The sequence below is a fragment of the Cupressus sempervirens genome, chromosome 4 (genome assembly GCF_028749045.1).
Source record: "Cupressus sempervirens isolate cs-2001-9-10 chromosome 4, ASM2874904v1, whole genome shotgun sequence".
Taxonomy (NCBI): domain Eukaryota; kingdom Viridiplantae; phylum Streptophyta; class Pinopsida; order Cupressales; family Cupressaceae; genus Cupressus; species Cupressus sempervirens.
This window is the reverse complement of record NC_143121.1, coordinates 588,675,376-588,689,459: the sequence shown is the minus strand read 5'-3', so window position 1 is coordinate 588,689,459 and position 14,084 is coordinate 588,675,376. Positions and strand designations below refer to the sequence as shown.

Sequence of the window (14,084 nt, the reverse complement as noted above, 5' to 3'; positions counted from 1 at the left end):
ACTTCTGAATTTAACTCTAGAAGACCTAGGCAGAGCTTTCATGTCCATTCAAAGCCACCTCATGGAGCACTGTCCTCCCTCCTCTATCCTGCTTCGCTACATTGTTTTTCAAAATATCTGGAGTTTCTCCCTGTATCATGGAGACAATTATTTTAAATGCATTTGACTCATTATCACACATAGCAGCTAAATGCAAAGCTGTTTTCCCGTATTCATCACATTCACCAGCTGGCAACTTTATTCCTCTCTGTAACAGCTTATGCACGACATCCACAGAACCAAGCACTAAAGAGTTACGTAGGAACTATTCCTGCTGACCGACTTTACTAAAATAAGGTTCTGGCTGTATTGGCTTTGATAAAAAATTTGCTCTTGATTCGTAGTCCATAAAAGGAACAGTTTTATCTGAACAAGCTTCTAAATCCAAGTAAGCTTCTGACTCTTTTGACTTCTCAAGCAACTTCGCTATTGACTTGGAATCCATATGGGCAAAAGCTTTTTCTAAAAATTCTTTTGGGTCTTTTGACTTCAATAACAACTTCGCACTTGACTTATAGTCCATTCTGGCAAGACTTATTTCTAAGGGCGTGGATCCTCTTTTTTCTTTTCATTTGAGTGATTTGGTGACATGCGAACTTCTCACTAACTCATCTATAACTTCATCAATTCCTCCTTCAATTGCGAAGTGCAGGGCTGTCTTACCCTTCATGTCTTGAAAAGACACTAAAGCACTGTGTTTAAGAAGCAGTTCACACATACGTGCACTTCCGTTAACTAAAGCATAGTGAAGGGCATTCTCCCTTCCTCATCTGTGGCATTGCTGAAACTATCCTTACCTTTCTCATCGCTTCTGCGTAGCAAAGCTTATGCAATCTTTATTCCCACATCTTCAACTTTATTGATCCCTCCTTGAAATGCATAGTGCAGGGCGGTGATACCCTCTTTGTCTCGAACATTGAGTAAAGTTCCATGTTCAAGAAGTAGTTCACACATAGGTGCATTTTCGTTGTCTGAAGCATAGTGAAGAGCAGTTCTCCCTTTCTCACCTGTGGCATTGATAAAACTATGCATACCTTCCCTATCACAACTGCATAGCAATGATTTTGCAATCTCTGCCGCAACATCTATATCTTTACCATTCCCTCCTTCAAATGCATAGTGCAAAGCTGTCATGCCTGTTTTGTCTTGAATGTTCACTAAGGCACCGCTGTCAACAAGTAGTTCGCAGATACACGTGCTTCCTTTCTCTGAAGCACCGTGCATAGTAGTCCTCCCTCTCTCAAGATCTACGACATTAACAAATTCACATATTCTTTGTTCATTACACTCGGCCAACAAAACTTGTGAATTCTTGGTCCCCACATCTAGAACTTTATCAATCCCTCCTTCGAATGCATAGTGAAGGGCTGTCATACCCTTCTTGTCTAGAGCAATCACTGAAGCACCTTTTTCAACAAGCAGCTCGCAGGCATCTACATCCCCTTTCTCTGAAGCACCGTAAAGAGCAGTCCTCCCTCTCTCATCCACGGCATTCACAAACTCATTTATACTTTGCTCATTGCATCTATCTAGCAAAGCTTCTGTGATCTCTTTCCCTACAACTACTACTTTATCAATCTGGCTTTCAAATACATAGTGCAAGGCTGTCATGCCCTTTTTGTCTTGTGCGCTCAATGAAGCACAACCATTAACAAGCAATTTACAGACATGCGTATATACTCTCTTTGAAGCTGCGTGAAGAGCAATCTTCCCTCCCTTATCCTCGACATTGATAAAATCTTTTATATTTGTTGGAATATTAAACAAAGAATACATTTGGCCCTTGAGCCAAAAGCTCACCTACTCTCCTGACGTCCAGAACAGACAAAAAAATTAATATAGGTAGGTGAGGTTTTAAAATTCTGAAAAGAGGGGGAAAATTGAATGTGACAAAAAAAAAAGGAATGTTTTATTCATTCATTCATTCTGTAGTGTTCAAGCAGATCATGCAGATCAGAGAGAAGTTGCAGAGCTGAGCTGAGAAGGAAGAAGGAAAGAAGTTTGTGCCTGCAGTTGCACGTGTGTCCCCTGTTCACTCTGTAAGTTTGTTGTTGTTTGGATTTATCCTGTTGAAGAAGTGATTGCTCCAAGCACCATTGTATGCAACCATTAGAGTTGCAAGTTTAAAAGTTTATTGAAATTTGAAGTATTATCAGTTTAGGGTTATTTTAGGGTTTTCTAGTTGAAGCCGAATGCTCCCAAATTTTGTAATAGTTTAATGAAAGATTGAATAGAAAAGCAAGTAGGCATACTTGAATCTATTGTTCTTCCTCTTCCATTCATTGTATTTGAGAAACTTGGTTGAAAAATTAAAGCTCAACTCTTTGGTTTTAATCATGAAAGCATTCACGTTAGATTTTTCTAAGTTATAATTTTTATTAGTTGGAGCCAACTTTACTCGGCATCCATTGTCTTCTTTGAGTGCCGAGTTAACTCAGCACCTCTCCTTTGTGTGCTGAGCTCACTCGGCACCTGTTCCCTGTCACTCGGGACCTTCAAGTGCCGAGCAAGTGCCGAGCATAACTGGCACTCGGCACCTTCCTGCGCCGAGCATTTTTTTAAGTGGCGAGTAAAATTTTAGGTTTAGTGTTATGAGTTTAAGTTTGATTTTAATATATTTCTCACATGGGGTAAGTGCACAAAGTTGTGGTGCCAAAAGGGGGGTATAAGTGAACACCTTTTTCCTGAAAATTGCAAATTTTGAACGACAACAAGAATTTGAAGATAGTTACGCTCAAAATTTTTAGATATCACCAAAAAAAAAGTCGTAGTCCTTTGAATCTAGTTTCTAAACTACTAATTTTTTTTCAAAATGGTTTAGTTTTAGGTCCTCAAAAAAGGGGGCCACAAAAAGTGGTACTATTTATTCCAAAAAAACATAGCACAGTACAAAGTGTGGCCCCCCTAAAATTTTAACTTTATTTTTGAAATTTTTTAATTGCTCTAGTCAAAAGTTACTTAACACTATGTAGTTTATCCAAGATTTTTCGAGTAATTTTATAATGTCTATTTTTTTTAACGAATTTTTTAACTAGACACATCCCAAAAATGTGAAATATCTGTGTGCTCCCCCTAGAAATAATTGAAAACTAATCTAAAATCAAAACTTTTTTTTTCAAAGTGTGCAGAATGGAGTCTAGTTTCTAAAAAACTAAGTTGTTACAAAATTTGATGAACGAGCTAAAATCTATAGCCCAATTAGTCTGTGGTGGTTTTTGACAAAAAATGGACATACATTCAAAAGAAATTATAGATGAAAGGCTTGAAATAGTTCGAATTAAAAATAAATTATATGGTTAGATAGCTAACACAGAGACCTATAATGCTATGTAACCTGATCTTATCGATACCCAACCACGAAAAATCTTGAAGGGGAGCACAGAAGAAAAAACAATCATTTTTTGTATGTTTGTTGGAAAATATGTCTTAGGCCTATTCATCAAATCCAAACCTTTGGGTTGGATCTCCAAGGAAAAACCAAGCCTTAGGCTTGGGTTTGATTAAGGTTTAAATAGCACGTGCGCCCTATAGCACGCACACACTATAGCGTGCACGCACTATTTAAACCTTAGCTCTTAATAGCGCGTGTGCACTATAGGGTGTAAGCACTATAGTGCACACACACTATTAAGATGTAAGTTGCAAAAGAGAACTAGGTGGGGGTGGGGGGGGGGGGGGGATAGGGGAATGACTATGTGTGTGCATGAAAGAGATAGAGAGAAAGTAGGGGATAGGAGAGGGGAGAGAGTACAGGATGGGAGAGAGAAAGTGAGAAAGAGTAGGGGTGGCCAAGAGAGTATAGGATGAGAGAGAGAGAGTAGGGGTGGCAAAGAGAGGAAGTGTGAGAGAGAGTACGGGTGGAAAAGAGAGAGTGCGAGATGGGGGAAAGAGATTTAAAGTATGGGATGGGAGAGAGAGGAAGTGTGAGAGGGAGTGCAGGTTGGGAGAGAGAGATTAAGAGTAGGGGATGAAGGAGAGAGAGATTAAGAGTAGGGGATGAAGGAGAGAGAGAGTAGGTGATGAGAGACAGAGTGGGAGAGGAAGAACTTGAGAGAGAGGAGGATGGGAGTGCATGTGTGTGAAAGAGAGAGAGTATGGAATGGGAGAGGGGGAAGAAAAAGTAGCTCAAGAGAGAGTAGGGGATGGAAGAGAGAGTGGGCGATGGGAGAGGGAGTGGGAGAGGGGGAGACAGGGGGGAAGAGAGAGAGAGAGAGAGAGAGAGAGAGAGAGAGTAGGGGATAGGAGAGAGTGTGAAAATTTAAGAGAGACTAGAGGGTAGCAGAGAGAGAGAGTGTGGAGAGGGAGAGAGTATGAGAGTGAGAGAGAGAGTAGGCAGTGAGAGAGGGAGTGGGAGAGGGAGAGAAAGTGAGAGAAAAAGTAAGGTATGGAAGAGGAGAGAGGGGGGATGGGTGTGTGTGTGCCAAAGAGAGAGAGTCAAGAATGAGAGAGGGGAGAGAGAGATAAAGAGAGTAGGCAATGCTATAGGGATGGGGGAGAGAGAGAGAGAGAGAGAGAGAGAGAGAGAGAGTAGGTAGTGGGAGAGGGAGTGGGAGGGAGAGAGAGGTGGAATGGAAGCATTTAAGAGAGATAGAGTAGGGGATGGGAGAGAGTAGGGAGTGGGACAAGGACTGCGAGAGAGAGAGAGGGGGAGAATGGGAATGTGTATTTATTTATAAGAGAGATAGAGTCAAGGATGGGAGAGAGTGTGAGAGCTTGAGAGAAAGTAGTAGGTGATGGGGGAGAGAGAGAGAGAGAGAGAGAGAGTAGAGAGGAAGAAAGAGAACTTGAGAGAGATAGACAATAGGTAGTAGGAGAGGGAGAGAGAGAGGGAGAGGGAGAGGGAGAGAAATAGGGGGGATGGGAGTGTGTGTGACAGATGTAGAGAGTAGGGGATGGGAGAGAAGAAGAAGAGTGGGGGGATAAGAGTGTGTGTATCTATGAAAGTGAGAGAGTGTGAAAGTGTGAAAGTAGGGGGTGGCAGAGAGAGAGTACGACGATGGGGGAGAGAAAGTAGGCGATGGGAGAGGAAAAGAGAGAGGGGGGATGGGAGTGTGTGTGTGTAAGAGAGATAGAGCAGGGGATGGGAGAGAGTGTGAGAGTGTGAGAGTAGGGGGTGGATGAGAGAGAGAGTACGACGATGGGGGAGAGAAAGTAGGCAGTGGGAGAGGGAAAGATATAGGGGGGATGGGGGTGTATGTGTAAGAGAGATAGAGTAGGGAATGGGAGAGAGTGAGAGTGTGACAGAGTAGGGGATGGGAGAGGAGAGAGAGAGTAGGGGATGAGGGAGAGTGTGAGAGTGTGAGAGAGTAGGGGATGGGAGACGAGAGAGAGAGCAAGGGATGGGGGAGAGAAAGTAGGCGGTGGGAGAGAGAGTGGGAGAGGCAGAGAGAGCTTGTACAAGATGGGAGAGAGAGAGAGAGTAGAGAGGGGGAGAGAGAACTTGAGAGAGAGAGATAGTAGGTAGAAGGAGTGTGAGTGTGAGAGAGAGTAGGGGGTGGTAGAGAGTGTATGACGATGGGGGAGAGAAAGTAGGTAGTGGGAGAGGGAGATAGAGGGGAAATGGGAATGTGTGTAAGAGTGACAAATTAGGGGATGGAAGAGAAGAGAGAGAGTAGGGGATGGGGGAGAGAAATTAGGTGGTAGGAGAGGGAGAGAGATAGGGGGGATAAGAGTGTGTGTGAGAGATCTAAAGAGCCAAGGATGGGAGAGGAGAGGGGGTGAGAGAGGTAGAGAGAGTAGGTGGTGGGAGAGGGAGAGTGAGAGAGAGTAAAGGATGGGAGAGAGTCGAAAGAGAGAGAGGGAGGGGATGGGAGAGAGAGTAGGGAGGATAGAAAGTAGGGAGGATGGGGAGTGATGTGTTTTGAGAAAGTAGGAGGTGCAAGAGAGAGAGTACAATGATGGGGGAGAGAAAGTAGGCGGTGGGAGAGGAAACGAGAGAGGGGGGATGGGAGCGTGTGTGTAAGAGAGACAGAGCAGGGGATGGGATAGAGTGTGAGAGTGTGAGAGTAGGGGGTCGCAGAGAGAGAGATAGTACGACAATGGGGAGAGAAAGTAGGTGGTAGGAGAGGGAAAGAGAGAGGGGGGGATGGGAGTTTATGTGTAGGAGAGATAGAGTAGGGGATGGGAGAGAATGAGAGTGTGAGAGAGTAGGGGATGGGAGAGAGTGAGAGTGTGAGAGGGTAGGGGATGGGAGAGAAGAGAGAGAGTAGGGGATGGGGGAGAGTGTGAGAGTGTGAGAGAGTAGGGGATGGAAGACAAGAGAGAGAGAGAGAGAGAGAGCAAGGGATGGGGGAGAGAAAGTAGGCGATGGGAGAGAGAGTGGGAGAGGCAGAGAGAGCTTGTACAAGATGGGGGAGAGAGAGATAGTAGGTAGTAGTAGTGTGAGGATGAGAGAGAGTAGTGGGTGGTAGAGAGAGTACGACGATGGGGGAGAGAAAGTAGGCGGCGGAAGAGGGAGAGAGGGGGGGGAATGGGAATGTGTATAAGAGAGACAAAGTAGGGGATGGGATAGAAGAGAGAGAGTAGGGGATCGGGGAGAGAAATTAGGTGGTAGGAGAGGGAGAGGGAGAGAGATAGGGGGGATAAGAGTGTGTGTGAGAGATCTAAAGAGTCGGGGATGGGAGAGGAGAGGGGGTGAGAGAGGTAGAGAGAGTAGGTGGTGGGAGAGGGAGGGTGACAGAGAGTAAAGGATGGGAGAGAGTAGGAAGAGAGAGAGGGAGGGGATGGTAGAGAGAGTAGGGAGGATGGGGAGTGATGTGTTTTGAGATAGTGTGTACGTACTATAGTGCGTATGCGCTTTATAGTGCATATGCACTTTATAGTGCATACACACTTTATAGTGCGTACGTGCTATAGTGCATACGCACTATCTCAAATCAGCAAAAAGGGTCAAAAACCAACCTTAGGGCCCATTTCATCCATTTTTAACTTTTGGTCTATTATGCTCTCTCTTATTCTGACAGAAAACACGGGTTTCAACATCTAGCAAACACTATTTCAACACTTCTGGAAGCTAGCAAACACCAAATTCAATCATTGGATACGTGATTTGAAGAAATTTTGAATATTCTTTTAGTAGAAAAGGTTAGTGCAATCCATTTTATATATTGTTTGTCGATATATAGATACAAATTTGATTATAATTTGATATGTTATGTAATATATAATGAATTCATTAAAAATTGTATGTTTGAATGAAATGTTATTTCGAAATGGTTAGAAATTTATAAAGTCGTTTGATATATATTGTGTATTCATTCAAATAATTATAATTTTTATATGTAATTGAATAATTTTTAATTTACACATTTTAAGTAATTTGGATGTTTGAATAATTTGACATGTAGAAATCATCATGCTAAGGAAGAAATCAAAGATTCAAACAAATGCAGATAGGGAGAGAGATTTGACAATTAAAAGAGATAAAATGAAATTACTACGAGAACAAAGAAAATTGCAAAGCAATGGTGAAGAATTAACTTTCGAAGAGGATCAAGAACCACTAGTACAAAGAAACAAGGAGGAAGAATTAGAAAGACAAAGAGAACGAATGAGATTGTTACACTCAAGAAGACAATTGAATTGTGAAGCTACACCATCCTCCAATGTTGGAGTCATATCATCCGCTACACCATCTTTGAATTTTGGAGTCATATCATCCACTACACCATCTTCCAATGTTGAAGTCATATCATCGTCTCATGTTGAAGAGACATTGATTTATAGATCTGACAATATACACACTCCATCATATAATGTTGAAAGCACAACATCAACACATCAAGTAGGTGATATTCAATCTTTTACATCTTATTGCCAAGGCACATCATCTTCAGTTCAAGGTACAAAATACACTCAACCTTATATTGATGTTCAAAATGTTGAGAGAATTGAAGAGATTAGAACACCTTCTAGAATTCGTTTTAGAAAACCAAAATATTTGATTGATATTGATACTAACATTTTGAAATCAATACCTGACAAGATTAGCAAGCGTACTTGTCAAAGAAAAGTTAATCATATGTGGAGATTATTTTTTGAAGAATTAAATATTACAGGTCAATGCCAATTATTTGTTGAAATGATGAGGAATTTGAAATTTAGGCCTATCATGAAGATTCTTGGGCTAAGAATGATGGATGATTCAAATAAAAGAAATATTGTAAAGAATCTAATGAGTGCTTATGATAAAGTGGGTTCTAAATCATGCACCAAAGATAGTAATATCACAAGACGAGTACTCAAATCGACAATAGTAAGTAGCCAAATGAAAAAAGCTCGACTCATGAGAAAGACAAGTAAAACATTAAAAATTGGTAGAGGTACCTTAAGGAGAGCCATGCTAAGGCATGAGAGATTAGAAGATCCAACAAAAAATGAGTTATGGACATTTAGTGGTAGACTACCGTGAAAGGATAAAGAAATCAGTGAAGCCGTGAAATCATTGATCGAAGATTTTTGGAAAAATAATACACGTGTTTCTCCTAATCAAAGAGATGTTGTAAGAAGGAGGATTGCTGAAATCACGAGCCACATGCGAAACATTTTTTGGACTCAACTTAGACACAATTTTTTGCAAAATTTATTGGTATGTATCCTCAAATTCGAATATGTCAAAGATTTTTTGAGATGGGTAAACCTTTTTATGTGAAAATAAATCACACACGCACAATTTGTTGTTGTAGGATACATATTGAATTTTCTAACCATTTTGATATTTTTAGGTACATATGCGTAGTTTTGCATTCTCAGTTTGTTTTGTAGGATTTTGACATAAAAGAGCCACCAAGATCTTCAAGGGAATTCATATCCAACATTTTATGTGAAATAGAGGACGGCCAACAATTTTACAAGACATCATGCTTGGATGGTACGTGCTTATTTTGTGGTTCTTTGCAACTTTAATCAACTTGTCAACATATGGATAGTACACATGCAATTGGAAATGAAATAGTAGATTACAAAAAATTCAAGACAGTGACATATGCTCTAAAAGATGGGAGACATCGTAAAAGATGTGATCTAGTTATTGAAAAGATTCCAGTGTATGAGTTCATGAAGATTTGTCATGAAAAGATTATGTACAAGTATGCAAGGCATACCCATAGAGCTCGATGGTTGGATTTGCAATTCAAGTTGTGCAAGGATACATTTACATTGGATACCATTGTTTCGGTTGTAGATTTTGTAGAGAACTACACACTAAAACCACAAAATGAGGTGCAAGCAAAGTATTATATATCTCAACAGGTTTCTATATTTGTTTACATAACATTCATGCATTCACCTACAAGTATAGAGGATGACAGAAAGATTTTGAGGGAGTACCATTTTTACATCAACGATGATCGATCACATTCTATAGAGTTTGTACATGGTTGTTTTCAACTATTTTATGGAGATTTGGCTAACAGGGGCATATCATATTGTCAACACATTATTTGGTCAGACAATTGTGCATCTCAATTCAAGAATGCATGGATGTTCTATTGGTTGAGTAGGATGCACAGGTTGTGTAGAATTCAATATATGTGGAAATTCACAGAGGCTGGTCATGGTAAGGGAGAGCACGGTGGTGCAGGCGCATGCATTAAAAGAGCCTTGGCTCATGAAGAACTAAAGTACAAAGATGGAGCAATATTGATAGATGCAAAATCCATCGTCCAATGGTGTAATGCTACAATGGGTCCAGGTAAGGAAGGTGAGTCTATAGTTCGTAGATTTTTTTGGTTGATAGATAATACTAACATTGCACCATATCAAGATTGTTACACACTAATAGGATCTAGTGAGTTACACTCTTTTAGAAGCCCTGATGCAGGTTCATGGAGTATCCACACACGAAAAATGGCATTCTATTGTCCATCATGTGCAGAGGAAAATTGGGATGACTGTGAGTCAACTGAATGGGTGTACAAATGGGATATACGAGTTTTGGACCCAATTGACACCTATCGTCCCCCACAAGCACTAGAAATGGTAGAGATGGATTCATCTATTGACTTTGACCGCTTGTCAAATTTAGTGCAACCTGGTAATATATATATATAAATATATATATATATATATATATATATGTATATATATATATATGTATGTATATATATATGTATATGTATATATATATGTGTATATATATATGTATGTATATATATATGTGTATATATATATGTATGTATATATATATGTATATATATATATATGTATATATATATATGTATGTATATATATATGTATATATATATGTATATATATATATGTATATATATATGTATATATATATATATATATATATATATATATATATGTATGTATATATATGTATATATGTATGTATATATATGTATATATGTATGTATATATATATATATATCTTTGTAATTTTAATATGTAACTTTATAACTTTTACCCAAGTATTTTTTGAATTAATGGCCGCATTTTGTACATTTGTCACTATAGGCCATGTTTTTTCTATTATTGCACCCAAAGACAATGAAGAAGGGACATATTATTATTTGTGTCGTTGTGTTGAAGCCAAACAAAAATTGGTTCACTTGGTTATAGATGGTGAAGGTTTAGAGTACCATGTTAGTGCGGTGGTTGTAACATGCACATGGCTTAGATGATATCCTATGAAGAATCCTAACTTGTGGTTATTTGAGGATTGACAAATAGAGAGGAAGATTCTTCATTGTTCAAACCTTGTTGTTGCATCAAATGTCCACTTGATAAAATATGGTGAAAAACCACATAATAAGTTTCTTTGGAAAGTTCGCGAGTCAGATCATGAGGCAATACTTGAGACATTAAAATGTCGAGCAGATCCACTTGGCTCATTAGATTGAATTGGGAGAGAGAGAAAAAGTGATCAATTGGATCCAAATACAATGTTACAACCTCTTCCCCAAGACTATCACATGACTAAGGTGGACCGTATTGTTATGATGTGTAAGTGACAAGATTTAGTTTTGATTTGTTTAGAATATAGATACATTATTTGAATTTCTATTAGATTCTTTAATAGGACCCATTTTTTTAATCTTATCTTAGATTTGTTACTGTGCTAATTCTTCATTTGTAGGTCACCAAAGAAGAGGGCTAATAAATTTGACACACAAGTGATAAAGGGTGAGATGCCAAAATCATCTACGAAATGGTATTATCAATTCACATCCTCAATATTTATTAGTGTTCTTTGTTCAAGTACCATTGTATGCTAATCATCTTATGCCTGGAATTGTAGCTTTGGGATCAACACTATAAAATGAAGGATGTCATACTACATTCACAGAGGTACCAAAATATTTTATTTGATATGGAGATAAAATAAAATGTGTATTCTTCATAACTGCATTTGAGTCTCATGTATTATCATTTTCAGCTATTGACATCAAAGATACCTTTACATCTTCATCATTGTATTGATCAACGAGTCCTTATTGCACTCACTAGTTCTAAGCCAATGACTAAGGTATGAAAGAGTTTACATTAAAATTTCATTAGTACTAAAATTCAATATAAAATTCATAGGAACAATCAAGTGGTAACTTTGATGGTTTTTGTAGGGTCTTATTATTCCTGGCCATCAGTGTATCCCTGACATTTATATACAGAGGAATTATAAGCTAGCTATAAGAAAATATTAAGTTTTATGTGTAAATTTTTTTTTTAAAAATATAAAATAGTTATTTATTCATATATAATTTTGATTGTAACATGTCGAGTTATAGAAGATTCTAGACTAATGGACTAGTGAGCATGCTAGGAAGACCTCGTTATATACATTGGTCGTCTCCCACTTGTTCGCAATTAAAGACAATTAGGGATTTATTTTGTTCCCCTAGTTGGAAAGAGTATATATCTAATGATGTACATTTTACACCTATATGGCATTATTGGGCATATGTTTTGTATAGTTTTTTCTATGTATGTCATTTTTTACATATATTTCATGTATGACATTATTAGACATATGCTTATGATGTTTCAAATTATTGATAAATGAATTATATGATATTGTTAGACCTTATGGAATCAACTTTGATTTTGTGTTATCACATTGGTTTGATGCTTGTATTCAATCAATCAACATATTTTCCTTTTAATTCTTTCACATTTGGCATATCCATCTAACAATGAACTTATGATACTCCCATCAAGAAGTGCATGATCGCATGGTTTTATGGTGGATGTCCCTCTCTTTTTTAAATTCCAATTTTATTCATCTACATGAGTAAGGGAGATCAATTCCATTTCTTTCAATTGTATTTAAAGGTCATTAAAGTTTTTCCAAACAATGTGATTAAATAAATATTATTCAGCATTTACCTCTATCATCAAGGTTGATTCATTCCTCCTCTTATTTTACCAAATAATTTGGATGAATCACCCATGGCTCCTTACATTTCTTCAAGAAAATTTTCAAAGACTTTGCAACATGTCTTCTCTTCTTCCATATAGTTCATGTCCATTGAAGACATTTGGTCAAACAATATATATGCTTTGTATATTCTCACAACACCAATAGTCATGGTACAATGCTTACAAGATCCATAGTTGAAGAGAAGCTATGTGAAGCTTCTAGAACCATGGACCTATACTTAATTTTGTATTATTGTATCCATGTTACTTATGAAAGTGGAACTTTCACATAGATAAGTAGGGAAACCAAAATTGAAAGCCAAACTTAACATAGAAAAGTAAAGCAAGCCTCAACTATATTCTCATTAAAAACTATGAATTCAAATATCTTTGACGGGGCATATCTCAGAGCTCGTGTAAGATATGGATGAGGTTCTAGTTCCTATAGGACCATGTTTTAGAGACCTACAATAACCTCTCTCTCTTTTTGGAGATCGCATTCCATTTTAATTCTACAACGCCATCTCGGGTGATGTTGAAACTTGCAGTTTTGGCGAGTACAAAGGTGCCAACTGCCAAATCTCTCTCATCTTTCATCGTGGGATCAAACTGTCTACTCCATTAGCTCTGGGTGGCTGGGTAAACCCTATCCCCAACCTCATCTTGTCCCCTTAAGTGCTGAAACATTCTCAGGCACGCTGAACTAGAATGTCCCTAAGGGTCACTAAATCCCACAGGGCTGCAATCTTTGACGGGGCATATCTCGGAGCTTGTGCGAGATATGGATGAGATACCAGTTCCTACAGGACCATGTTGCAGAGACCTAAAATAACCTCTCTCTCTTTTTGGAGATCGCATTCTATTTTCATTCTACAATGCCATCTCGGGTGATGTTGAAACTTGCAGTGTTGGCCAGTACAAAGTTGCCAACTGCCAAATCTCTCTCATCTTTCATCATTGGATCAAACTGTCTGCTCCATTAGCTTTGGGTGGCTTGGTAAATCCTATCCCAAACCTTTTCATGTCCCCTTTATTGCTCAAAATTTCTCAGGCACGCTAAACCAGAATGTCCCTAAGGGTCACTAAATCCCACAGGGCTGCAATCTTTGACAGGGCATATCTCGAAGCTCGTGTGAGATATGGATGAGATTCTAGTTCCTACAGGACCGTGTTGCAGAGACCTAAAATAACCTCTCTCACTTTTTGGAGATCGCATTCTATTTTCATTCTACAACGCCATCTCGGGTGATGTTGAAACTTACAGTGTTGGCCAGTACAAAGTTGCCAACTACCAAATCTCTCTCATCTTTCGTCATGGGATCAAACTGTCTACTCCATTAGCTTCGAGTGGCTGAGTAAACCCTATCCCCAACCTCGTCTTGTTCCCTTCAGTGCTCAAACATTCTCAGGCACGCTGAACTGGAATGTCCCTAAGGGTCACTAAATCCCATAGGGCTGGAATCTTTGATGGGGCATATCTCGGAGCTCGTGTGAGATATGGATGTTGCAGAGATCTACAATAACCTCTCTCATTTTTTGGAGATCGCATTCCATTTTCATTCTATAACGCCATCTCGGGTGATGTTGAAACTTGCAATGTTGGCCAGTAAAAAGTTTCCAACTGCCAAATCTCTCTCATCTTTCATCATGGGATCGAACTATCTTCTCCATTAGCTTTGAGTAGC

General features: G+C 38.9%; 1 protein-coding gene across 1 annotated transcript in view; it reads right to left on the bottom strand.

The window, feature by feature from the left end:
* Positions 1–864: 864 nt before the first annotated feature.
* LOC149562574 (uncharacterized) overlaps positions 865–14,084 on the bottom strand; it is a 32,033-nt gene continuing 18,813 nt past the window's right edge. Inside the window, exon 2 of the mRNA XM_089827998.1 lies at positions 865–1,839. Coding sequence (XP_089684124.1) covers positions 865–1,839 — 975 coding nt within the window. The remainder of the gene's footprint in view (positions 1,840–14,084) is intronic.